Source organism: Ambystoma mexicanum, chromosome 1p, assembly GCF_040938575.1.
Source record: "Ambystoma mexicanum isolate Mex_15411 chromosome 1p, UKY_AmexF1_1, whole genome shotgun sequence".
Taxonomy (NCBI): domain Eukaryota; kingdom Metazoa; phylum Chordata; class Amphibia; order Caudata; family Ambystomatidae; genus Ambystoma; species Ambystoma mexicanum.
The window spans coordinates 162,460,081-162,488,018 of record NC_090921.1 but is presented as its reverse complement, the minus strand read 5'-3'; the positions used below and the strand labels follow the sequence as shown (position 1 = coordinate 162,488,018).

At 45.2% G+C, this 27,938-nt stretch overlaps 1 protein-coding gene across 2 annotated transcripts in view; it reads left to right on the top strand.

The window, feature by feature from the left end:
* ACADVL (acyl-CoA dehydrogenase very long chain) overlaps positions 1–27,938 on the top strand; it is a 425,803-nt gene that overhangs the window by 317,669 nt on the left and 80,196 nt on the right. For both annotated transcript variants that reach the window (XM_069645887.1, XM_069645896.1), the window contains 2 exons: positions 5,252–5,349; positions 5,660–5,732. In XM_069645887.1, the coding sequence (XP_069501988.1) occupies positions 5,252–5,349; positions 5,660–5,732 (171 nt within the window). The remainder of the gene's footprint in view (positions 1–5,251; positions 5,350–5,659; positions 5,733–27,938) is intronic.

Here is a 27,938-nt window from a genome sequence, read left to right as displayed (position 1 = left end):
CTGTGTTGGCTTGGGTATGTACTTACCTTAAGCCTGTTAGGATTTCTGTGTAGCTATGTGGTGTTTTCTGAGATTGGGAGGTCCCTCGTCCAGTACACCCAGTCCCACTGCTAGAATCCTGCTAGGGTGTCTTCTGCAAAGCCCCTGGACCCTCTTCTAATAAAGTACAGTACTTACCTGTTTGCCCAGTTTTCTTAAGGAACTCTGACTTTTGCTACTTAAGAACCTATCCTGACACTGCCTGTTAGTCACTAGATCCTAGTGACCCCCCTTCTGCCACTGAGAGCACTCGTGCTCCAAGAATAAGGGAAAAACTTTTAAGGTATTGGGCCTTTTGCCTAGAAAAGAAAAGAAGTGTTGAAAAGTTACTTATTTGTAAAAGAGTTGGTTGGTAACTGTAACTCTAAGGGTGAATAGTTACAAAACTTATTACTTACCTTGGATGTGTGATGCACTATTGTTAAAAGTATGGTTACCATCTTTCTTTCATTAGAAACCGTTTTGCCATACTAATAGAAAGTAGATGTGTAGGTATATTACTCACCTGTGATTAGGTTGTGCCTCTTCCCAAAAGTAATGTTGGTTTCACCAGATTATTCCTGTTAGGATAATTGCATCAGGGTTCCCCCAACTTGGTCTTGCTTCCTCTGACTTGCTGTTAGCCTGCCCATAATAAGTCTGTATTAAATTGCTGCCTACCTAGAATAACTTTGAGTCATTCAGTAAAGTGTAACATTAGTGTTTACTTTCCCCGTGCTATCTAATCCAGTGTCTGTGGATCTAAATGTCCCTTATAAGTCCTATCAGTTACTTGCATAGCTGCGAAAGATCTATCCTGGATTCCTTGTGAGAATAAAAAAGTATGTGGGTTTTCCCTATCTTGGGTTAGCTGTTTGCCATTGCAAAAATAAGTTACAAGAGTTACTGCTTATCTCAAGCTGTGTTTCACTGATCTCAAAGCACCTGTAATTGAATATTACATCCTTGGGTTTTACTCTCCTAGTATAACTGTGTTATCACAAAAGTAGTTGTAGGTTTTTACTGTACCTGGAATAAGTGTTCCACTATTCACAAGAAGTATATTGTCCAGTTGATTATGTGATTTGCACTGAGAGTCATTGTACAACTGGTAGGGTCTACTGCCCTTGCATTACTGAATGTAATTGTGAAAGTAACCATTGGTTTTTACTCCCCAAGTATAGGTGTAACCTATACTGAATGTGTATGAAAACGTTTTCACTCCCTACAACTAGTGTTCGGTTTTCCAAATAAGGTTTATACTTTGGTCTGTGTACCTTCAAGTATAGTGTTGTGTTTTCATATTTGTGATTACATATAAGGTGTGATAGTACTTACTTACCCCTATATTTATCTGGGCCTACCTGTATTTAAATAAATCCTTTATTTCCATAATACATAGGGTCAGTGTTTCTTTGTACCATTTGTATTGCCATTTCCGTTTACTGATTCTACAGCCCTATGTTAGGGAGAATTCTCAGAAATGTGCCAATTCCCTCTACATTAGAGACCCCCAGCAACTTTGCTGGAATTTGAGGACTTGGATTTATTAATTTTTTTACCTGGAGAGAGTGAGACCCTTTTTCCCACTCTGTATTTATTTTTTTTTAAACTTTTATTTTTGATGGCAGAGGTACACAAGGCACACACATAAGGCAACAAATACATAGCAGTTACATCATAGAGCAGCACACCAAAAAGGATATAGCAATCACAGCATTGACAACTGAGCGGTACCTGAAAAGGAGCAAAAAAAGTAGGGCCTCACGCAGTGGGATCAGAGCCCGGCGGGGCAGGGGACAGACCAGATTCGGGAGTGCCCTCGCTTTGGATGCTAAGGTAAGCGTTGAATTCAGCCCAAAATGTTCCTGGGGCGAGATTGGGCGGGGAGCATAGACCAGTATTCTTCCTCGCAATTTCATGACCAGGTGAGTAAGCGCAACCATTTCTGAAAGACCGGGGGAGAGGGGCTTTTCCAGCTCTGGAGTATACACTTTTTGGCAATCATACAGCTTATATTTAGGAATTTAGCTAAGCGTCTGGTTTCATCGGTTTTCCAGACCCCAAACAGAACCGCCAGGGGGTCAGGGTCAACCACAGTTATGTCAGAGAGTGTTTTCAAGATGCCTTCCCAAAACCCAGATAGCTCCCTATAGGTCAAAAACATATGCAGGTGAGGAGCTTCCTGAGTTGGCAATGTATGCGATCGCCGGGTTATCCGGGGGCTCATCAGGAAATGAGGGCCATGTAGTACGGAACGCTGCCCGTAGTCTATAGTATTGGAGGGTCTCCAAGGCGGATCTGGTGTGCCCTTGTTTCCATGTTTGGCGGTCAATGAACCTACCTTCTGGGTAGAAGTTCCCACTCTGTATTTTAATGTGATTTTTTGTACTCTGTTTCTTTAGGTTGTGGAGTCTGACAAACTCCATAGGCATCATCTTTTACATTGTGGCACACAGCAACTTTAGTGCAGTGACACATGGAAGTCTCTTGGATTTCCCCATGGTTTAAATACCTTCTCTGGGATAAACTACTGTTTCCCAGAGCAGTAAAGTGAAATTGACTTTACTTACATTTTGTAACTTTCTGGACCCAGCACCCACTATTTTACAATAGGGTGCTGGAGGGGTTACTTAGTATCCACTTTGTCTAGCTTCGCATGTAACATTTTTTATGTTACCCTTTCCTCACTTCATGGCTGGTGACAGTGGTTTTGCTTTTACTACCGTGGTGTGCATTTACCGTGGCTTGCGTTTGCAGCTGCAGTAAAGCACCCAAGGATTTTCTTCTTTTTTCGCCATTTCTTTGTGGTAAGGTCCTTCTTGAGATTTACTCTGTGCGTCAAACCAGGTTTGGTCCCTTTGTTTGTTTTGTCTTTGACGGGATTCACGAATGAAGACCGCCTCTGGCTCCAGGGTGTCTATGGTAGGCAGGAAATGAGAAGGTGCCTGAAACTCCCTGTGCTTAGTCCCTTAGGAGATCCAAATGCAATCTGTGATGATTGGCTGGCTGACTGTCCGGCAAAGACAGCCACCCTGCTGGGTGACTGACAGCTGGGCTGGAATGAAAGGGAGAGAACTGTATAAATGCAAGTCTTTTGGCTTGGAAGGCAGAGTCGACCACTGGACGAAGGAACCGAAGTAGAACTTGAAGAGGACGCCTGCTGCAACTCCTGGACAGTTGATTTGCCCGGTGAAGCCCTGCTGCAGTGCTGAAACGCCAAGTTCGCATCGACTGAGAAGCCCCTGCAAGGACGACTTCTCCCCGCTGAGCTGGTGGGACCAATCGACTCCAAAGTAAGCCACCTGGACAGCCATCTCGGAGCTGGTTGAATTACCATAGAGTTGCTGCTGGAAACTGTAGAGCCAGGGAGAGGAACACCAGTTTCTGTGCGTTGCTTTTAAGTTGGCCAAGAGCTCCAGGAAGATCGTCTGGGCTCCCAGGAAGCAGGACTTACCGAGCCGTAGCCCCTCAACAGATTGCGGGATCCCACAAGCAAGGAAAGTCCATCTCGACAGCCAGGAACCGCAGTGTTGCTATTTGCGGTAGACACAAGGGGCTCAAACACTGAACAGCCACTGAAAGTTAAGTTTGCCAGTTGCAAGCTTTGTCCGTCCCAGTGCAGTGCAGGAGTCCTCCGACGTCCTCCCTCTTATCCCCACGACTGATGCCCAGGAATAGTGACATCTGCAGAGCTGCACAGGAACAGAAGTCGTCATCTGCATTTTTTCTTCATTTTAATGGTACTGTACAAAGTCTATTACCTTTACTTTTGCTGTAGAGTTGCTTGCATCTTCTACTACTCACAAGTTTATCAGTTTGTGGCCCTAGATTGATTCATCTTTCTTCAAAGACTTCTGAAACATTGTGCAAATACTTTTCTAATTACATTCAAAGAAGTGAATCAGCCCATATAGACTCTTGCCTATTGACTTTAGTTTAGCCTGCTTTAACTGAATGACTCTTATTGGGGGGGGATCTAAAAGTATTTGCCTGCTTAAGAAATGTATGTGGTATCTTGTCTGCTCTAATAATCGTTTACCTTTTTACTTGTTCTTAACTAAATGCTGAATGCCAACAGTAATACATTAATGTCAACAGCACTCTAGCAATTGAAGTCACTTGTGGGTATAGGTCTCTGCTGTATGGCATCCCAAAGGGGTATTTACTGATTCTGAACTTGTAAGAGTATATAATGTTGAAGTATATTTGTGTGGTGTTTTACAGTGCCCCATTGTGAAGAAGGCTTATATAAACTAACTGGTAAATAAATTAATAATTGTTTTTATCAAGAAACCCTGTGTGTGTCTGCTTGAATACTTGTCACTGTGAACCTCTGTGTAACTCCCCTACAACTCACATTGACCCCTCTTGAGATGGGCCTGGCTACTTGTCCACACTTCCAACCTGTGTAGTACAGACTTATACCAAAGGTTGGGTTACTACTGCCAGGAGGTCAGGGTTGTTGTAGTGCACCCTAAGGGTACTGCATACAATCTTGCCTAACACCCTCTCTCTCCCTCCTAAGATGAGCCTGGCTGCTCTTGTCTACTGTACCATGAACTGAGGTGTTACAGCCTTATACTAAGAGAGGAGTCTTGTACTGCCTCATTTGAATGGTTTTACTAAGCCCTTAGTTGGACTTCAGAAAAACTGTCCTAACGGACTTGTACAGTATTAGTGTGACATCGAGACAGAGGATGATGGTAGAGTAAGCAGAGGGTAGAATGTAGGAGGAGGGACTGTGAGGAAGGTCCGGAGAGCCTGTACACTTGGGAATGCTTGCAGTGAAATATTCAGCTAGGTCATTTGCCATGAGAGTGGAGTTGATAGTCCTAGATTTGAGGTGAGTGAGTTTAGGGTGTCTTGAAGGAGGGAAAGCAAGCATCCCCCTCAAAATCTGAATTGCCTGGTCTTTTTGGGAAAGAACCATCAGGTTGGCTAAGCATGTTAAGGTCTGAAGACTGGTCGAATTCAGTGTGGAGTATTTCACAATGGTTCTATGTTGTCAGGTCTTGCATAGGTCATAAGCACCCCATATACTCTCGTAATTCCTAGTGCAAAGGACAGAAATTCAAGTGAGACGGGTTGTTCTATGGCAGTCTTTTCCCACTCGGAATCCTACTTTGGTTACCCTTGGCCCCTGTTCACCTGCTTCAGCCATGCAGCCTTTCCTTTGCATCACTGAGTTCGGATGTCCTGGGAGTAAACAAGCATACTACTTTTTTCACAGAACGCAGGAAACCATCTGAAAGGATTACAGAAAGCAATGAAAAACCCACTGGGGAATGCTGGATTCCTTATGGATGAGGTCAGCAAGCGGATCAAGCGGTAAGTTTGCCTTCTAGGTTCACGAGGAAGAGCATGGTGGGAAGTTGGTTGAAGGTTGAAGCTCTGAAGGGATGAGAAGGGTGGGGCACACAGCCAAGTGGTTAGTAGGGGAGAGGGTGAGGTTCAACTACGGCAGGCTAAGGTGCAGGTCAAAGGAGATAGTCTAGCTTGCCGATGCTGGAGAGGACATTTGTCGCATGTACGTAGGGCACTCCGCAAACCACTAGTGGGATCATTTGTTAATTGTATTACATCTTGGGAGCATTAGGGCTCGTCGGCTTTTAACTTATATTGAACACTCTCTTCCCAGGAAAGCAGGATTCAGCACAGGCCTCAGTCTGAAGGGGACAGTCCACCCTGAGCTGGAGAAGAGCGGTGAACTGGTAAGCCGTGTATCTTTCTGCATCTAACAGACATTCCTGGACATACGGAGTGTCCACACGGTCCTAGGAAATTCCCCTTTGACCCTCACTTCTTTTGGGAATTGAGTTAGAGAGCCCAGAAATAATCACAGGACTTCCCACTATTTGGGGTTGCGGACATTACATTTATGATTTGTCATCTGAAATGGTCTTTTCTGGGAGGCATAGAACCGAAGTTTGGTTGACAACTGTTTGCAAAAAATATCATTAACCACACAGCTACACGTGCCCATACAACTGTGAGCACATCATGATGTAATGTTGCAGCATTTGCATGGGCGTCCATCTCTGTTCTTGCCACATGGATCTCTTGGGCTGTACTTGCTAGCCAAGCTTTCTCGAAGCCTGTCCTTCCCTTACTCTTCAATGTTCTCACCTCTGTCCCACTCAGAGTGTTGAATTTCTGTGATAAAGCTCATGTACTCCTAACAAGGAGCACTAGAGTGGTATGACCATTTTTACAGCATGTGACTGTTAAGCTTAGATGCTATGCATAGGCCGCCATCTACTGCTTGGACTGGAGTATTTCACTCTGTTTACTTGATGTTTTGTACAGGGCTTTAATACGGGAGGATGGGTACTGGGGCTTGGAGGGTGGGCAGTGCATCACACTTAAAATGCACCTTGGTAAAATCGTGCTGCTCATCCCTTAGTAGGGCAGTCAGGCACCACGGAGCCCTTGCTCGTGTTTGGCATTGCATATAACTCTAAAGCACTGGACGGTTGGCCAGGCTGCCGCATGTAACCATGAAATGGGAACCTTGGTTTCGCACTAGAAGGAACTAGGAATGGCAATCTCTCTAAGAACTTCTCAGAGGAGTAGTATTATGCATTCATCAGGCATTTATATCGCTTGTGAAACGTAGTACTGCTCCTTGTGCATGGATGGAACCCCAGAAGTAGACATTGTTGTTTGTACAGCACACTGCACCTTCACAATTTAGCAGAATGCAGGACTTGCTTCACACACCCTGCACTAACATATAACACAAACACCTCTGCCATTAGAATTAAGCTACACACACACACACACACCCCTTTAAAATGCACTACGGTAAGTACTTCACAACCCCAAATGAAATATAGGTTAACCCTTTCCCAGCTATATAACTAAAGTATGTATGACTTTTTGCGGCACAGTTAAACACAAAGTCAGAGGGTAAGAAGAGTCTGCAGGGCAGCCAATGTCGATTGAGCAAAGTCTTGGGGAGCTGAGGCACTTCTTGAAGATAGCACAAAAGTCTTGCACAATGTTAAAGAGTTTTTGTAGTAAAAGAATCACTGTTGGGCCACAAGCTGGGAGGCTTGTGGAAAGCAAAGATGCAAGCAACTCTGCAAAGGGCAGCAAATGCATGTCTCCAGTGAGAGCAAGAAAGCTACACACAACAAGAGGTAAGTACCCCTAGAGAAAAGGTTCCAACAGGTCCTGTAGATCCTGTTGTTCCTCTGCCTCAGTTATGGGGACAAGAGGGAGGATGTCTGGGGACTTCTGCACTATGGTTTGAAGGTCAGCAGCTGCAATGGGCACACTTCAGATCAGCAGCACTTTGCGGTTACAGCTACTCGTAAAGCGCACCGCCGCAGTTCTTGGACACCTTGTGGACTTGCTTCTGGGGTCCAGCACTCTGTTGAGGTGGCTTAGGCTTGGTAAGTCCTCCTTCGAGGGTGTTGGAGAATTCTCAGAAATAAGATTTGCCCAGAACTGGTAAAATGTTCCTTTCCTGGTTCAGCCCCAGAACTTTTTTTTTTTTGCTTTATTAGTGGGATATTTTTCATTAATACCTGAGTGAGTGGGAACCTTTTTCCACACTACAGTTCCCAAGGGTAGAAGGGATATTTGGATCCCTTTTACATTTTGTTAGGTGAAACCAGCACACCCCACCTTATGTGGAGTGCTGGGGAGATGCAATGTATCCCCTTTCACTGGACCCTGGATGCAAGGAAAGTCCGTTAAGGTATCTGAGAACCTTGTTGGTGCTATTTGCGAGAGTCACGAGGAGCGGAAACCGCGAAGTGCTGCTGATCTGAACTTCAATTCGCAGTGCAGGAGTCCCCAGACGTCCTCTCTCGTGTCCCCACGACTGAGGCCCAGGAACAGGATCTGCGGACCTACACAGGAACAGAAGCCATCTAGAACCGATTTCTTCTCACCAAAGGTACTGTAAAACTAAGGGGACTTACCTCTTTTTGTGTTGCCTTGCTAGTTCTCAGTTGAGACTGGTCTTGGTTGCTTTTGCAAAGTTGCTTTCAGCTTTGCCCCTCACAAGCCCAGCTTGTGGCCCTACAGTGATTTTCATTTTTATACAAAAACTTCTAAAACATTGTAAGACTTTTTTACCTACCTGCAAGAAGTGCTTCAGCTCACCTAGACTTTTTGTTCAACCAACATTGGCTGTCCAGGCTCCCTGAAAGACTCTTCTTACCTCTGACTTTGTGCTTTGCCTTTCCCCCAGGAAAGGGTTCATTTACTTTGCATTGGAGTGTGGTAGGAAGAATTCTCATAAATATCCCTCCCACCTTAGAGCCCTCCAGCTCTTTTGCTAAACTTTGGGACTTCGAACTTTTAATTCTGTGTGTTTTACTTTTGTGTTGTCTTTGGTTATGGAGTTTTAGACCACTCCATAGGCATTATCTTTTCATGTGTGTCACACAGCACCTTCAGTGCAGTGGCACAGGGAAACCTTTTCAGGGTTTCGCAAGGTTTAATAACCTTCTCTGGGATAAATTACTGTTTCCCAGAGTAGTAGTAAGTAAAGTGAAATTGACTTTACTAGTCTTTTTAAATTGCTAGACCCAGCACACCCTATCTTACAGTAGAGTGCTGGAGGGGTTACTTAGTCTCCCCTGTGTCTAGATACTCATGCAGCAGTCAAATGCCACCCTTTCCTATCTAAATGGCTGGTGGCAGTGGTTTTACAAAGAACTACAAAGGTTTTTCCCACCACATACAATTAGGACTACAGGTGTTAGCAAAAACCAACCTTTGGTATAAGTCTGTACCACACAGTTTTGTGGTAGCGAGCTGAGCAGCCAGGCTTATCTCAAGAGGCGATGTGAGCAGTACAAGAGGTTACACAGATGTCCCACAATCCCAGTGGTTGAATTAGACACTTACACTCAAGGTTTCTTGGTAAAACACTTATAAATTTATTACAGAATCATTTAGAAAACATTCACTAAAAGGAGGCAATTTATTATACACCAATATACTTCAGCACAAAACCAATACGTTTCTGAACAATGTAAGCTCCCCTGAAATAGGAGCCAAAGGGCATGTCAGTCACTTTGAATGGGAAGGCAAAGGCACAAGATAATAGAATAGATCACAAATACTTTCATAGGCAGTGCAAATAGTTATGGTTCACTACAGGAATCGATTTTCAGTTCAATAGGCCTAGGCCAAAGTCAATGGGCTAGTGACTTGGATAGGAAAGAGCAGTTCTTGAAGTAACCGGTAAAGGCTTTGCAAAAGTTCTCAGAAGTAGTTTGTACGAAAAAGAATCATGCGTTGAGTCACAAGCTGATTAGACCTGCAAGTTGGGAAAGTTTCACAAACTTTCACCGCGAGAGACGTGTTCTCTCAATCGGGTTGGCACAGTAGCTTAGTATGAAGCAAAAGATGCAGCGGATGACGTTGGTTCCTGGCAGTTCCTGCAGATCTCACTGTTCCTGCAAACCAACGGTCCAGGAGTTGCAGCAGCCGTCCTCTTCCAGCTCCTCTTCGGGTCTTTCATTCCAGTGGTCGACTCTGCTTTCCAGTCTTGGAGACTCGCCTTTTAAACAGTTTCTCCCATTCATTCCAGCCTAGCTGCCACTCGCCCAGCATGGTGGCTGTCCTTGCCGGACAGTCAGCCAGCCAATCACGCAAGGAGTGCATATTGGTCTACTAGGAGACTCAGCACAGGGAGTTTCGGGCACCTCCCTCACTTCCTGCACACCCCACACACTCAAACGCCAGAGGCGGTCTTCAGTCCTGAAGCCCGCCAAAGGCATGGAAACAAATGGACCAAACCTGGTTTGGCGCGCGGAGACAAACACTAGAAGGACCTTTCCAAAAAGAAATGGCGAAATAAGAAGACCAGGACCTGTTTAAACAAAGGGGCTTAAGGTGCCATCTTGAAAAACGTGGCTCTTGCAATTTTTAGCTACCAGTGTTCGCGGTCGGGAAAAATCATGGTAGTTTGTTCTAAAACCACTGCCACCAGCCATTTCGAAGGGTAACATTTGACAGCTACAGGAGTTTCTAGACACAGGGGATATTAGGTAACGCCTCCGGCACTCTATAGGAAGATAGTGTGCGCTTTGTCTAGGAATTTAAAAAGACTAGTAAAGTCAATTTAACCTTAAATTCTCTCGGAAACATTAGTTTATCCCAGAGAAGGTATTTAAACCTTTGGGAAGTCTAAAAAGACATCCCTGTGTCACTGCACTGAGGGTGCTGTGTAACGCACATGAAAAGATGCCTATGGAGTTATCTTAAAACTCCACAATCAAAGAGTAAAACACACATCAAAATACATTAGTGGGGAAAAAGGCTTACACTCTTTCCAGGTAAAAATAATCAAGTCCTCAAAATCCAGCAAATTTGCTGGGGGTCTCTAAGGTGAAGGGGAATTAGCACATTTATGAGAATTCTCCCTAACACCGACCACGAACACCGGTAGCGTTAAATCGCGGGAGCCATGTTTTTCAAGATGGCGTTTGAGCCCCCTTTGTTTAAACAGGTCCTGGTCTTCTTTTTTCGCCATTTCTTTGTGGAAGGGTCCTTCTAGAGTTTTGCTCTGCTCGCCATTCCAGGTTTGGTCCCTTTGTTTCATCGCCTTTGGCAGGCTTCTGGACTCGAGTGTCTGGGGTGGGCAGGAAGTGAGGGAGGTGCCTAAAACCCCCTGTGCTTAGTTTCCTAGGAGACCCAAATGCACTCTGGTGTGATTGGCTGGCTGGCTGTCCGGCAAGGACAGCCGCCCTTCTGGGTGAGTGGCAGCTGGGCTGGAATGAATGGGAGGAAACTGGATAAAAGGCGAGTCTCTTGGCTTGGAAGGCAGAGTCAACCACTGGAACAAAAGAACAGAAGACAAGCTTGAAGAGGACAGCTGCTGCAACTTCTGGACCGTTGGTTTGCCTGGTGAAGCCCTGCTGCAGGTCGGAATCGCCAAGTTCATCTCGACAGAGAAGCCCTGCAAGGACGACTTCTCCGTTTGAGTTGGTGGGACCAATCAACTAGTAAGCCACCTGGATACCATTCTCGTAACTGGTTGTATGTTCCTTAGAGTGCTGCAGGAAACTGAATAGCCAGGGAGAGGGACACCAGTTTGTGTGTTTGTCTACAGCTACCGGAATTGAAGATTTGCCAAGTGCCAGCTTTGACCAGTCACAGTGCAGTGCCGGAATCCCCCAACGTCCTCCCTCTTGTCCCCACGACTGAGGCTCCGGAACAGCGAGATCTGCAGGAACTGCTGGGATCAGACGTCCTCCGCTGCATCTTTTTCTTCATTGTAAGGTACTGTGAAAACCTGACCGACAGAACTTACCTCTCACTGCGAAAGTGCTTGAAACTTTGGCAACTTGCAGGCCTAGTCCGCTTGTAACCCAATTCATGAATCCTTTTTTTTTTACGAACTACTTCTGAGAACTTTGGCAAAGACTTTTCCGTTTAACTACCAGAACTGTTTTATCCTATATAATACTTTAGCCCCTTGACTTTGGCCTAACCTATTGCATTGAATCCGCTCCTCTGGTGAACTCAAAACTATTTTCACTGTTGAAGAGTAACTGTGTCTTCTTTTTATTAACTTATGCCTTTTTGCTCCTACTTCAAAGTACTCTGCCATTTCGCTCCTCCTTCAAAGTAGTTTAAATGCCTCAAACATACATTGTAAAGTGCTGAAGTATATTTTTGTGTGATATAGATTGCCTCCTTATAGTGAATGTTTTAGAACTGACTGTTAAGTGTTTCAACCAAGAAACCTTGAGTATAAGAGTTTATTTGAATACTTGTAGACCTCTGTGTAATACCCTTACAGTTCACATTTCCTCTTGAGCTAAGCCTGGCTGGTCAGCTCCGCTACCAAAAACTGTGTAGTACAGACTTATACCAAAGGTTGGTTTTGCTTACACCTGTAATAATAGTTGTAGTGATCCCAATGTGTGTAGTGTGTAATAAATGTGTGTAGTGATCCCAAAGGGTACTGCATACAAACTCTGGCTAACCGAGGGTTCAAAAAGTACTTACCTGCTTAAGAATATTTGTTAACCATTGTTTTATTCCCTCATCTTCTCCTTTTAACACTAATATCAGTATTGCTATAAATGTACCAGTGATATATTAAATAACTAGGACACTGTGGGCATTAAGTCACCTCAGGGTGTAGGAAGAATCTGTGTGCAATCCCAACTGGGTATTTGCTAATTTAAAGAAACAGAGGTGTGTATTTGGAAGTATATTTTTGTGTTACATATATAATTGCTCCCTTCTAAAGAAGGCTTATTCAAGTGACTGTGGAATTAATAAATTGTTTAATCAAGAAACCTTGAGTGCAAATGTTCATTTGGATACTTGTCACTGTGAATCCCTGTGCAATAACCCTACAACTCACATTGACCCCTCTTGAGTTAAGCCTGGCTGCTCAGTTACTCTACCAACTTGTGTAGTACATGCGTATACCATTGCCAAGAGGTGAAGGCTGGTGCAGTTTCCCACAGGGTACTGCATACAATCTTGCCTAACAGGGAGGCAGTCTATATACCTCACCATATTCCGCGTATGCCAGGGGAGTCCTTATTTGTGTGGCCCTGTGGTCCCCTTTCAACTACTAGAGATGAAAAGGGACGATGAGATATGATATGAAAGGTTATTTATAATGCGTTTAATACCCAGAGGATATCTGTTTTATCAATGCCTGTGCCCCAAATCATGATGCCACGGCATTCTTTAAATCACCATACACTAAGCTCCTCGCGTATAGAACATCCACATGGGTTTGGGATGGAGACTTTAACTGCACGTTAGACCCTACCCTTAATCGGTCAGACAAAAAACACAAGTAGCCAGCACCGCTGGCTAAAACCTTCCGCTCCCTCCTGCGAGACCTCAGACTGGTAGATGTTTGGAGGGAAATGCATGGCGCAACGCGGGGGTGCTCACACTTTTCAGCTCCACAAGGGGTACACACACACACATTGTTTACATTGTCACTGGAAAAGAACACTTGGAAGAATTTGCACAAACGGAATACATGGCTAGGATGCTGTCTGATCTTGCGCCCCTTACAATAACATGGCAAAGCGCACAGTTAAGACCTAGAATCCCCACTTAGAAATTGAGGGCAGCAGCAGTTCGTGGATGACACCTGTAGCGAATATCTGGGGAAACAGATAGCCGGCTATTTCAAAGGGATTGTGTCCTCCGACGTATTCCTTATCTTGATAGATCATCTCCAGCTTGCTGGCCTCGGAAACATTTTTTCAGTAGAGGGCGCTGTGCGTCGATGTCCCTCGACAGCCTCCGTATTGGCGCGGACATCATCATGCGTATAAATAGACTTGCGCAGCATCCGTTGCTCAGTTCCGTTTTTCCGCGCTTCGTGGACCTCAGAATCGCGTTGCTTAGTTCGTTAGTCAGAGAATATATTCTTCATTATTCCTCGAATACCAAAACTCTTACCCGATGGCTTCCTCATCCGAACCGACGACTCCCCTGTCCGGCTTCAAAAAATGTCGAGACTGTGGAAAGAAAATGTCGTTGACAGATCCTCACAGGATCTGTTTGTGGTGCCTGGGATCGGAGCACCAATGTTCGGAGTGCAAGGACTGCATGTCCATGACGGCGAAAGCCTTGAAGGAGCGTAAGGGGAAGCTTGAGAGAGGTAAGACAGTTAAAACTACTACGAAAGTTTACTCGGCAGAGTCGAGACATACGAATCCTCGCTGACACAGGAAACATTCTCGTTCTAGGTCTCGAAGCAGTTCCCACTACTCTTCGAGATCCAAGCATTCAAGTAAGAGACATCGAAGATCCCCTTCCTCGTCTTCTTCTTCTGTTTCTCCGGAAAGAGTCACCTGCCACACAAAACATAGCTCTAAGGCTGAGTGGGAGGAATTCCGTAAAAGGATGCTTAGCGTCTTCGAGAAAGCGGCCTCGACCCCCTCGAAGACAGCTGAGGGTGATACCCTGGGTGAAAGACCCGAAAAATCTAAACGTCGTGAGTCGTTGCTCCCGGCGAAAGAAACTACTTGAGAGCGTCACAAACCCTCGAGCAAAGACACTGTGCCATCAACGCCATCGTCGAAGGTCCCTTCAAAGCATAAATCTGCATCAACGCCATTATCGAAGGGCTCATCGACGCATAGGTCGAATCGACGCCGTCTTCGACGCTGACGTCGACGCCCTCTGTCATGACTTCGAGGTCATCGACAACTTCGAGTAGGATCCCGATCCTCTCGAGTTCTTCGAGGCCTCTTCCAATCTTCTCAACGCCTTTTTCGGTGTTTTCAAAGCCCTTACGTCCACGTCGATGACGTCGACGTTTTCGAAACCAATTATGACAAATTTAGCCCCTTCTGCTCTGGAAATGGGATCTAAGCCATTTCCAAGGTCTGATCATTTCAGACCTTTGTCTTCAATTTATGAGGAAGGGGAGGATTGGGATCAAGAAAGACCCTTTGGGTTGCAGAGATCTTCAACACCAGAACCAGAGGAATTTACCTCTGAGGAAAATAGGTAGAAGGACCTTCGAGAATCCTTACATGCGGCAAGTGGGTTAGATACTTCCCCAGAAATAGAATTTGCCAGACAAGACCCAGGGGAACATGCTGAGACCCCTTACAGAATTTCAATGGCAAGAATTATAGAATTCATGGGTTGGTCTGCACCTTCACCTGCATTCCAACAGGATGACCTTACAGACATTTTAGTTAAAGGTCCACAGGAGGATCCTGTAGTTCCATTTCACGCTGCATTACAAAAAAAGATATTGGCTAACTGGGAAACTCCTGAGGTTATCCCGGCGGTTAACAAAAAGTTATCAGCCAAATATAGGGTATCTACTAATGACCCTGAATTTTTATCTAAACATCCAACTCCAGAGAGTCTGGTTGTTCAAGCAGCAACTGCATCAGGCAGTAGATCGGCATACCCTACTGTTCCACAGGACAGGGATGACAAAAGATACGACTCTATGGCTAAAAGTTTTTTCTGTATGTAGCATGGCGTTGAAATCTATTAACGCTACTTGTACGCTCGCAAGGTTCAGCCATACACTTTGGGAGTGTGCTTTATCAGCGGCTGACTGCCTCCCAGAGGGATAAGAAAGGGAAGCGTTTCTAAACGTCATTAAGGATGGTAAAGACGCAATGTGCGAATCCCTTCAAACTGGCATTGATTCTGCTGACAGCATCAGTAGGGCCATGGCAGCAAGTACTACAACCCGCAGATTTGCGTGGTTGCGAAAGTCTGGGTTTGCTCCAGATGTACAAGCCAGACTTTTAAATATGCCCTTTGACGGCTCTTCTTTGTTTGGTAAGAAGGCGGATGACAGCCTAGAAAAGTTAGACATCCAAAGCAGCAGCAAAATCCCTGCGAGCTGCAATCCGTCAAACGCCATATCACCCCTCAGGAACCTCTTGGAGAGGTAAGTCCTTTCGCTTTTATTCCGCCTTCGGAAAAAGCAGAGGACAGTCGGTTCAAAGAGGTCAAAAAAGATTCACCCGAGGTGAACGGGGTAAAAATACAAAAGCCGCAGCAGCAGGTGCCTCTTTACCCTCGGCACCTGCATCAGCCGCTTCTAAATCACTCTGAGGACTCTCCTCACAAGACACCAGTAGGGGGCAGGCTAACTCAACATCTGACGGAATGGCAGGCTATTACGTCAGATGCTTGGGCATTGGAGAAAGTTGCCCAAGGTTACTGCCTGCCTTTTCTACGCATTCCTCAGTCATCCACCGGGGAACAGCTCTCGGAAAGTTCCAGATCCGCTCCTCTTGCAGGAAATTGTAGACCTGCTGGAGAAAGGTGCCATAGAACCGGTACCTGTAGCGGAGAGGAACAAGGGCTGGTACTCCCCCCTACGTCCTAATACCGAAGAAGGACGGAGGACTGAGACCTATCTTGGACTTAAGAGAATTGAACAAGTTCCTCAGAAAGGACAAGTTCAAGATGGTAACTCTTTCTCAGATCCTTCAGGCCCTCCAGCTCCAGGACTGGCTGGTATCTCTGGACCTTCAGGATGCTTATTTCCATGTGCCAATCCATCTCAAACACAGGAAATACCTGAGGTTCGCAATTGGCGGCTCTCCTTTATCAATTTCGAGTTCTGCCATTTGGGCTGACCTCCGCCCGAGGGTTTTCACCAAGCTATTGTCGGTAGTGGCAGCAAGTCTAAGGAGGGAAGCGATTCACGTCTACCCCTACCTGGACGATTAGCTGATCAGAGCTGGATCTCCGGAACAAGCTCAGATCCAGCCAGATTATGTTTGCCACTTCCTTCACAAACTGGTTTTCTTCCTCAATTTAAAGAAGTCACAGATGATACCATCACAGAGACTCCAGTTCATTGGAGCGGTCCTGGACACTTCCCTGGGAAAAGCCTTGCCACCAGAGGTGAGGGCTCAAGATATTCTGCAGATGGTCACCAAGTTTCAAAATGCCCAACGTCTCCCAGCCTTTGATGTTTTGAGGTTGCTAGGCCTCATGGCATCCTGCATCTTCCTCGGAAGTGCCACATGTTTGAAGATTGCCGGTTGCAGTCGGTGACCGTCCCATTCCAGTCCATGAGTCCCCAGACGTCCTCCCTCTTGTCCCCATGACTGACGGCCAGGAACACCAGGATCTGCAGAGCTGCACAGGAACAGAAGCCACCTGCTGCCCTTTTCTTCAACCTAAAGGTACTGTACAGTCTAAGAGAACTTATTTATTGTTGTGCAACCTCACTTGTCCTTGTTTAAGACCTGTCTTGGTTGCATCTCTTGCATCTGTAGAGTTGCTAACAGCTTCTTTATCTCACAAACCTAACCAGCTTGTGGCCCTAGATTAATTTCTTCTTTTCTACAAAGACTTCTAAAACATTGTGAACAATTTTCTACTTACCTGCAAGAAGTGCTTCAGTTCACCTTGACTTTTGCTAACTTAACATTGGCTGGCCTGGCCCGGCCCCCTGAATTACTCTTCTGCCTATGTGTTTTGCCTTCCTTCCAGGAAAGGGTTCACTGATTTTGCATTGGGGGGGTTGTTTTGAAAGTACTTGCCTGCTTAAGAATAATTGTGTAAATACTTGCCTTATCCTGAAACCTCTTTTCTTTGACACTCCTCTCAATTATTCTAAATGGGATAGTGATACACTAATGTCCCCAGCACTCCAACTATTGAAGTCACCTGAGGGTGTAGGTAGTGTCTGTAGGCCATCTCAAAAGGGTTCTTACTGATTTAGAAAACTAATAGTGTGTAGTTGAAGTGCATTTGTGTGTTTTTTATATTACCCCCTTCTGAAAAAGTCTTACTCTAACTGACTGTGAAATAAATTAAGAATTGTTTAATCACGAAACCTTGTGTGTAAGAGTTTATTTGAATACTTGTCACTGTGAATCTCTAACTCCTTTACAGATCACATTGACCACTCTTGAGATAAGGGTATCAGGTAATATTATCCCCATATATATGGTCGCCGTAAATAATATTGCCGGGAAAAGGTTGTGGCGATATTATATGGGTGACCATATATATGGGGACAGGGGCAAAAAAAAAAAAATTGGTGGTTGCGGGGGTGTCCCCCGCATGTTCCATGCAATAATGTCGCCACAAAAAAAACGGCCATTTTTCGGCGATATTTTTGCATGGCGAAATTTTTGTGGCGACATTATTACATGGAACCGAGATGAGCATGGCTGCTCAACACACTACCAACCTGTGTAGTGCAGACTTGTACGAAAGGTTGGGTTCCTATTGCCAGGAGGTCACGGTTGTTGTAGTGTACCCAAAGGGTATTGCATACGGTCTTGCCTAACACTAGGCGAATGGGAAAGACTGGGCAAACTAGACTTTGCAAAATACACCAAGCGATTGCAGGTGAAGGGGGACAAACCAGGGACATAAGCGCTATTATCGATGGTAATGGGGACATAGTTGGAACACAACAAGGGATCAATGAGGTGTTTAGTACATTCTATAAGTGCTTGTATTCTGACGTCACGACCACAGTGGACTGGGATGTGACAGAAACATTGGCACAACTGCAGATGCCCCAACTGACAGACGCACAGGCTTGAGGAACTGGATGCCCCTATGACAGTGGATGAAATCCAGGTGGTAGTCTAGGTCCGGACGGACTTCCTGGGGAATTCTATAAAACATACATAGACACACTGGCCCTAGATTTCTCGAGGTATACACAGAGGCACACGAACGCGGGGTGTTTCCCGATAATCTGAGAGAATCAATCATAGTGCCGATTCTTAAGCCATGGAAAGACACTGTGCTGTCAATGATGAGCACAGGCCGCTGTCAATGTTGAAACAGGATTGTAAAATCCTGACTGCAGTGCTGGCTAATAGACTCAAAAGGGTGATTGGGGGGGGGGGGTTGATGCATGTAGACCAGACTGGGTATATCCCCTGGTGTAACACCACGTGGAACCTGAGGAGGCTACACCATGTCATAGATGGCACAAATCAGATGAATGGAGATTATGTGATTGCCTCGCTGGACGCGGTGAAGGCCTTTGACTCCGTCCGTTGGGACTGGCTGCTGGCGACTCTAGAACGCTTTGGGGTCGGAAAATCGTACTTGAGCTGGGTTAAACTAATAAACTCGACCTCCGACGAGAGTCGGGACAGGTAGATCGGTCTCAGAGCACTTGGAGGTCCACAGGGGCTGCCCCCCTGTAGCTGATGCTATTCATTCTAGCACTAGAACTATTAGCGGTATTCCTTGGGAGCGAGTATGGAGCAGCTGGGATAGAGGTAGATGGGCGGTGCAATTGATATCCCTGTACGCTGATGACCTGTTGTATATAAACCGACCCAAGGATAACCCACCACATCTTCTAGATGTTATCAATCACTTTGCCACGCTCTCGGGGATCACGATACACCACTGGAAGTCTCGCCTGTTTCCGCTGGCAGCCTTCAGTGGGCTCCGGACGGAGCAACTACCGTATCTCGGCCTACAGTGGGAGACTGACACCTTCAGATATTTGGGCATTAACGTGTGGCACTGCCCGGCAGACATGCACAAGGACATCACACTGAGGGCCCTAGAAGGGGTGCAGAACTCCATGAGGGTCTGGGAGAAACTGCCCCTGGGAATGCCGGGTAGAGCCACTTTCCTGAAAATGGTGGTAATCCCCCGCCTCATATCATTTTACTAATATTCCTTACAACATACCCCATGCATTCTTTCAACAATTGGATGCATTTACCAGATCATTCCTGTTGGCAGGGGGGAGGAACAAGATAGTATTGAGCACCCTACGGAGGAATTACAAGGAGGGTGGGATATGAGCGCCACATTTTGAGTGCTATTATCTGGCGGGGCAGCTGCAGTTTGTGGTGGCCTGGCTGGGAGATGAGCCCTCCCAGGACACTGTGCTGTTACAGCCGATGCTGACAAGACATTTCCTGAAAGAAAATCTATGGGTTGAGGACACACAACTGACTAGACCATCTGGGCTCCTGAAACTGGGCAGGGATATATGGCGCAGAACATGGAGGCTACTAGGAAACCTGCTCGGGACACATCCCCCGACGTGTGTTATCGAAGGACGGCAGGGAGGGCTGGGACAGTACAGGCAACAGTGGGGGACTTGCTGCGGGATGATAGAAATATTGACCTTCACACCTTAGTTAGTGAACATGGCATTCATAAAGGCCAATTCCTGCTTTACCTGGGAATTACCCAAAAGATCAAGAGGAAATGGGGTAACCCACAAGCACAAAACTTGATGAATGTAATGTTGGACACCATGTAGGACATATCGGAAGGAGGGCATATGGTCTCCATACTGTACAACATGCTCCTAGGGGGTGTTGAGCGTGATGGGACTGAAGGTACGGGCAAGTGGGAAACAGACATGGGGAAGGCATTCACGGATGGGGAAGGGTCCTCACATACACCAAACAGGTCTCCAGGAACGCCAGATTTAGAGCCACCCAACTGTACGTAACACGGAGGGTAGTAATGGACAAAGCAGAGAAGGGAGGGAGTGAAGTGCACCTATGACCCCCCTCACCCAAGCACTGTTTCTGGGGTTATTCCTGAGAGGCCAGCGACAGCACAAACATACGGCCAAAATGAAAGATTTGATTTGTATACTTGCGAAGCGCAGAATAACAATGGCCTGGAAGGCCCAAGGATGAAGGCCTGGTGGGCAGATTTGTGGAGATGGGCTCTAGTGGAAAATGCAGTGTGGTATGGGGCCCTCGGGAGAGGCGGGCCCAAGAGTAACATGGGGGTGAAGGCCTGGAATGCACTGACGCAGAGAATGTTCGCCCCGGATGAAGGCGTCCCTAGCGGCGAGGACCATAGCAAGACAAGGAATGCATAGGGGAATTGCGCCCACCTGGGCCAATGACCTGTAACTCGGCAGAGGGGAGTTGGGGAAGGATGGGCAGTTTGCTGGCAAAGATGGAGGAGAACGAGACCAGGTACAAACCTAATGGTTAACAACTTTGCTCAGGCCACATGCCCATAGAATTGTGAGAACATAACTGTACCATGTAAAGCCTGATGACTTTGCACATGATATATGCCTACAGACCTGTATTGATATAATTGTACCTGTCCTGGCTGCCTCATGACTGTATCTGTCCACTTGGTTTGTTTGTTGGACAAATAAAATAAAAAGTATTCTTTTAAAAGATATTATTTGGATTTATATATCACACCAATACTTTTGAAAACTTTTGAGTTGCAGAAAGGAAGGGTTAAGGGAATTGAAAAGGTTGGAACAGTTTCTCAGAACCTGTGAGCACAATGGTTGGGTAAGATTTTCACAGAACTGGTAAATCTTCCTGACCTGGGGTCAACCCCAGAACCTTTTGCTTTACCATTGGGATATATTTCCTTAATACTTCAGTGAGTGGGAACTGTTTCCGCACTCACAGAATCTTTAACTTTTTATGGGTGTCAATTTCTTGACTCTCCATAGAGTCTTTTTAAAGTTATCCTCTTTAACAACTTATTGGCAATAAGTGCCTGCTGTTGCTGTGTTGCCCTAGGGGCTCCCCTTTTAACTTGCTTTTGCTAACCTTGAGTGAACTACAGTTCCCAAGGGTAGAAAGGATCTTTGGATCCCTTTTACATGTTATTCTGTGAAGCCAGCACAGCCCACCTTATGTGTGACAGTTCTGTTACAGGGACAAGCTTACCTTCAATAATGGCTGGTGGCAGTGATACCTTGTATTTATTTTGTGCACCTTTACAATGGGATGTGTTCACAGCTGCACTACAGGCACCCAAGGGGGGTCATTTTACCAAAATGTCCCGGTTTTTTTCCTCATTTTTGTGTTTCTTGTCGTTTTTTGTTCCGTCCCCTGACATCCAGGGCGGGAAATTCCTTTGTGTGATTTTTATCTTAGACGGGAGTCCCTTGGACTCTCCGCCCAGGCTCCAGTCTGTCTGTGAGGGCAGGAAGCAAGGGGAGTGCAAAACTCCCCAGCTCTTCGTCTTGCACCTTGCTTAAATGGGGACAAATCCCAGTGGGGGTCTGGCTGTCCTGATTGGACAACCAGACCGCCCCTTCGTGTAAAATGCGGGGAGAGAATGCAGAGGTTGTGCTGTAGTTCCTGATAAATGCTGCAAACCTGGAAGCTGAAAAGGAGTCGACCACTGGAACCGAAACCGAAGAGGATGATGAAGGAAAAGCGGCTGAAACGATTTCCAGCGACTGGAGAGCCTGCTGTGTAACCAGAGCCTGCTGTAGCCCTTCCTTCCAATCGATCTGGGGACTCCGAAAATGATAACCCTGACCCAGAGCCTGGTGAGACCCACTAGACTCAAGAAGGCCTGCATTGTGAGCCATCCCACCCGTTGCTGCAATGCCCCAATACCCTGGGACCTCAAGCCACTGTGCAGTGCACGGTCTTCCAAAATCCGAATCTTGCTGAAACTTCATGGGCATCCTGGTGGATCTCCAGAGACCCGAATAGTCTGAAATGTCACCTCAGCAGAATGCTGTACCTTTTGTAACCACGAGAATTCAACCGTGATTTTGTGTCTTCTGTGCTCCTTGAAAATGCGCAGAAACCGCATTCAGCCGCGAGGGAATCCTTGCCTAGAGCCTTCATCAATTCCTGCTGCAAAGTTCCTTCCAAGGTCTTGTTTTCAGTCCCCACGACAAAGAATCCACTGACCGGGTATTTGGCTGCAGACCCTGAAGTCCTCCTGCTGCAAAATCTTCTTCAATGCTAAGGTACTGTGTTGGCTTTGGTATGTACTCACCTTAAGCATGTTAGGATTTCTGTGTAGCTGTGGGCTGTTTCCTGTGATGGGGAGACCTCTCATCCAGTCCACCCAGTCCTTCTGCTAGAGTGTTTTCTGAGAAGCCCCTGGACTGTCTTCTTACCCTAGAAGTAAAGTACTCACCTGTTTGCCCAGTTTTCCTAAGGAACTCTGACTTTTGCTACTAAAGAACCTATCCTGGCACTGGCTGTTGGTACTTTTACCTAGAAAAGAAAATAAGTGTTACTTATTTGTAAAGAGTTGGTTGGTAATTGTAACTCCAAGAGGGAAGTTACAAAAGTTCTTACTTCTTGGATGTGTGCTGCACTATTCTTAAAAGTGTGGTTAACATATTTTCTTCCTTAGCAACTGTTTTGCCAGTCTAATAGAAAGTAGATGTGAAGGTATATTACTCTCCTGTGATTAGGTTGTGCCTTTTCCCAAAAAGTAAAGTGTTGGTTTCACCAGATTATTCCTGCAGGGTAAAGTGTCCTCCAACTGTTGCTATCACCAGATTAGTCCTTTGAGGATAATTGTATGAGTGTCCCGCAACTGGGTCAGCCTGTCCAGAATAAGTCTACATTAGGTTGTTGCCTACCAAAATAACTTTGAGTCATTCAGTAAAGTGTAACATTGGGTTTTACGTTCCCCCTTCATTGTGAGGTTAAAAAGTAGGTGGGTCTTACTTACCTTGTGTTAGCTGTGTGCCATCAAACAAAAGTTATCAGTCACTGCTTGTCTCTATCTGTGTTTCACTGATCGCAAAAGCACCTGTAATTGAATATTACATCCTTAGGTTTTACTCACCTAGTATAACCATGTTATCACAAAAGTAGTTATAGGTTTTTACTGTACCTGGAATAAGTGTTGCACTATTCACAAAACATATATTGTCCAGTTGACTGATTATGTGATTTGAACTGTCTCACTATACAACTGGGAGGGTCTACTGCCCTTGCATTACTGAAAGTAATTGTCAAAAGTAACCATTGGTCCTCCCCTCCACTCCCCCTGAGAATAGGTGTGACCTATACTGAATGTGTATGAAAAGGTTCTGACTTTCGTAGAACTACCGCTGGGTACTTCAATTAAGGTCTATACTTGGGTCTTTGTACTTCAAGTATAGTGTTGTTTTTATATTGTGATTTCATATAGTGTTAGTGCTTACTTACCCGTAGATATATCTTGGCCTACCTGTATTTAAATAAATACTTTATTTTTACACTACAAAGTGTTTCTTTGGACCATTTGTATTACAGTTTCATTTGTACTGATTCTACAGCCCTCTCTACCTCCTAAGATAAGCCTGGCTGCTCTGCCTACGCTGCCATATACTCAGGTGGTACAGTCTTATACTAAGAGTGGGGTCTTGTACTGCCTCAGTTGAATGGTTTTACGAAGTCCTGGACTTCAGAAAAACTGTCCTAACAACTGAATCCTCCAATGAAATCTAGAGGAGCCTTTCCCAGCAGTAACAGTATAAAACAATCTACATCCTATGAGGGACAAGTGTTAGGGAGAATTCTCAGAAATATGCCAATTCCCTCCACCTTGGAGACCCCCAGAAACTTTGCTGGATTTTGAGAAATTGTTTTTTTTGACCTGGAGATAGTGAGACCCTTTTTTCCTACTCATGTATTTTAATGTGAATTGCACCTTGGTTTCTTTTGGTTATGGAGTCTGACAAACTCCATAGGCATCATCTTTTACATTGTGTCACACAGCACCTTCAGTGCAGTGTCACAGGGGAGTCTTTAAGATTTCCCAAGGTTTAAATACCTTCTCTGGGATAAACTACTGTTTCCCAGAGCAGTAAAGTGAAATTGACTTTATTTACCATTGTAATTTTCTAGACCCAGAACACACCATCTTACAATGGAGTGCTGGAGGGGTTACTAAGTATCCCCTGTGTCTAGATCCTTATGTAACATTTTTTATGTTACCCTTTCCTCACTGAATGGCTGGTGGCAGTGGTTTCATTTGAACTACCATGGTTTGCATTTACCGTGGGCTGCGTTCGCAGCGCTGGTAAAGCAACTGCGGGAGCCATCTTTGACAAAATGGACCCCAGTCTTTTTTCGCCATTTCTTTGTGAAAAGGTCCTTCTAGAGATTTTCTCTGCGCACCAAACCAGGTTTGGTCTCTTTGTTAATTTTACCTTTGGTGGGATTCAGGAGTGAAGCCCGCCTCTGGCTCCAGAGTGTCTGGGGTAAGCAGGAAGTGAGGGAGGTGCCCGAAAATCCCTGTGCTTAGTCTCCTAGGAGACCCAAATGCACTCAAATGTGATTGGCTGGCAGACTGTCCAGGCAGAGCGGCTGTCCTGGCCAGACAGTCAGCCAGCCAATCACCACAGAGGGCATTTGGGTCTCCTAGGAGACTAAGCACAGGGAGTTTCGGGCACCTCCCTCACTTCCTGCCTACCCCAGACACTCTGGAGTCGGAGGCGGATTTCACTCCTGAGACCCACCAAAGACAAATGAACAAAGAGACCAAACCTGGTTTGGCGCGCAGGGAAACTCTAGAAGGACCTTCCCACAAAGACATGCCGAAAAACAAAGACCGGGGACCATTCTAGCAACGATAGCTAGACGCCATTTTGAAAAAGATGGCTCCTGCGGTTAACATTACTGGGTCCGTGAATGGTTGCGGTAAATGCAAAGCTTGGTAGTTCAAAACGAAACCACTGCCACCAGCCAGTCAATTGAGGAAAGGGTAACATAAAAGATGTTACATGAGCATTTAGACACGGGGGATACTAAGTAACCCCTCCAACACTATTGTAAGATAGTGTGTGCTGGGTCTAGTAAGTACAATGCTAAGTAGGGTCAATTTCACTCTACTGCTCTGGGAAACAGTAGTTTGGTATTTAAACCTTGGGAAATCTAAAGGACGTCCCTGTGCCACTGCACTGAAGGTGCTGTGACACAATTGTAAAAGATGATGCCTATGGTGTTTGTTAGACTCCATAACCAAAAGAAACAGAGGTAAAATTCACACAAAAATACATGAGTGGGGAACAAGGGTTACTCTCGCCAGGTTAAAAAAATCAAGTCCTCAAAATCCAGCAAAGTTGCTGGGGGTCTCTAAGGTGGAGGGAATTAGCACATTTTTGAGAATTCTCCCCAACAGGTGGGGCCAATCGACTCCAAAGTAAGCCACCTGGACATCCATCTCGGAGCTGGTTGAATTTCCACAGAGTTGCTGCTGGAAACCGTATAGCCAGGGAGAGGAATACCAGATTGTGTGTGTTGCTTTGAAGCTGGCCTAGAGCTTTTGGAAGATCCTCTGCACTCTCAAGAAGCAGGACTGACCAAGCCTGAGCCCCCTCAACAGAGTGCAGGACCCCAGAATCAAGGAAAGTCCATCTTGACAGCCAGGAACCGCTGTGTTGCTATTTGTGGTAGAAGCGAGGAGCTGAAACGCGAAACGGCCACTTTAAGTAAACTTTGCCGGTTGCAAGTTTTGACCGTCCCAGTGCATAGCAGGAGTCCCCTGACGTCCTACCTCTTGTCCCCACGACTGTGGCCCAGGAACTGTGAGATCTGCAGAGCTGCACAGGAACAGAAGTCATCAGCTGCATCTTTTCTTCATTGCTAAGGTACTGTAAAACTAGTCTTAGACAACTTGCGTCTAACTGTAGAAGTGCTTGTAACTTCCACAACTCACCAGTCTAATCAGCTTGTGGCCCTACGTTTGATTCTTCTTTTCATCAAAGACTCCTAAGAACTTGTGCGAAGACTTTTCCATTTACTTACCAGAAGTGCTTCATCCTATACAAGAATTTTGCCCATTGACTTTGGCTTAGCCTATTGAATTGAATGACTCTCCGAGGGGATTGGGTCCTCCGACGTATTCCATATATATGACATGTAATCACCACAGCTGTGCTGATTACATGTCATAGATATGGAATACGTCGTCGGACCATCCCATCGAAAGAACGTTACCAGGCTTATCTCAAGAGGGGTCAATGTGAGCAGTAGGGTTTTTACACAGAGATAGACAGTGACATGTATTCAAATAAACTCTTACACAAGGTTTCTTGATTAAACTATTATTAATTTAATAGTCAGTTCAATAAGCCTTATTCGGAAGGCAGCAATATATATGTAACACAAAAATACACTTCGAAACACACTCTTAGTTTCTCTAAATCAGCAAGTACCCCTTTGGGCACACAGATGGTTCCTACACCCTGAGGTGACTTAAATAACTAGGACACTGTGGACATTAATATATCCCTGGTACATCTAAAGCAGTACTGAGTTGGTGTCAAAGAATAGGGTTTTAGAATAAAACAAAGGTTAAACAAATATTCTCTGAAGCAGGTAAGTACTTTTTGAACCCCCAATGCAAAGTAAATTAACTCTTTCCTGGAGTCAGAGGCAAGAAGAGTCTTTCAGGGAGTGTTAGGACATTTTTTCTGAAGTCCAACTAAATGCTTAGTAAAACCATTCAACTGAGGCAGTAGAAGACTCCACTCTTAGTATAAGGCTGTACCACCTGAGTTCATGGTAGCGTAGACAGAGCAGCCAGGCTTATCTAAGGAGGGAGAGAGGGCTGTAGCATCAGTTCAAGTGAAATGGTCATACAAATGATCCAAAGAAACATTGACACACTATGTTTTGTAAAAATAAAGTATTTATAAAAATACAGGTAGGCCCAGATAAATCTAGGGGTAGGTACTAACACATTATATGAAATAACAATATAAAAACACAACACTATACTTGAAAGTACAGACCCAAGTATAGACCTTATTTGAAGTACCTAACAGTAGTTCTAGGGAAGTCTAAATCTTTTCATACACATTCAGTATAGGTCAAGCCTATTCTTGGGGAGTAAAAACCAATGGTTACTTTTTACAATTACCTTCAGTAATGCAAGGGCAGTAGACCCTTCCAGTTGTATGATTCTTAGCACAAATCACCTAATCAGCCAACTGGACAATAGGCTTTTGGTGAATAGTGAAACACTTATTCTAGGTGCAGTAAAAACCTATAACTACTTTTGTCATAACACACAGGTATACTAGGTGAGTAAAACCGAAGGATGTAATATACAATTACAGGTGCTTTTTGTTGGGCAGAGTTTCATGCAGTACCCTCTGGGACCACCACATACAATTAGGACTACAGGTGTAAGCAAGAACCAAACTTTGGTATATGTCTTTACTACACAGTTTTGTGGTAGCGAGCTGAGCAGCCAGGCTTATCTCAAGAGGGAATGTGAGCAGTACAAGAGGTTACACAGAGGTCCCACAATCACAGTGGTTCAAGTAGATACTTGCACTCAAGGTTTCTTGGTAAAACACCTATAGATGTATTACACAATCATTTAGAAAACATTCACTAGAAGGAGGCAACTTAATATTATACACTAATATACTTCAGCACAAAACCAATATGTTTCTGAACAATTCAAGCTCCCCTGAAATAGGAGCCAAAGGGCATTCCAGTCACTTTGAATGGGAAGGCAAAGGCACAAGTTAATAGAATAGATCACAAATACTTTCATAGGCAGCGCGAATAGTTATGGTTCACTACAGGACTCGATTTTCAGTTCAATAGGCCTAGGCCAAAGTCAATGGGCTAGTGTCTTGTAAAGGAAAGAGCAGTTCTTGAAGTAACCGGTAAAGTCTTTGCCAAAGTTTTCAGAAGTAGTTTGTATGAAAAAGAATCATATGTTGGGTCACAAGCTGATTAGGCCTGCGTGTTGGGAAAGTTTCACGAACTTTCACT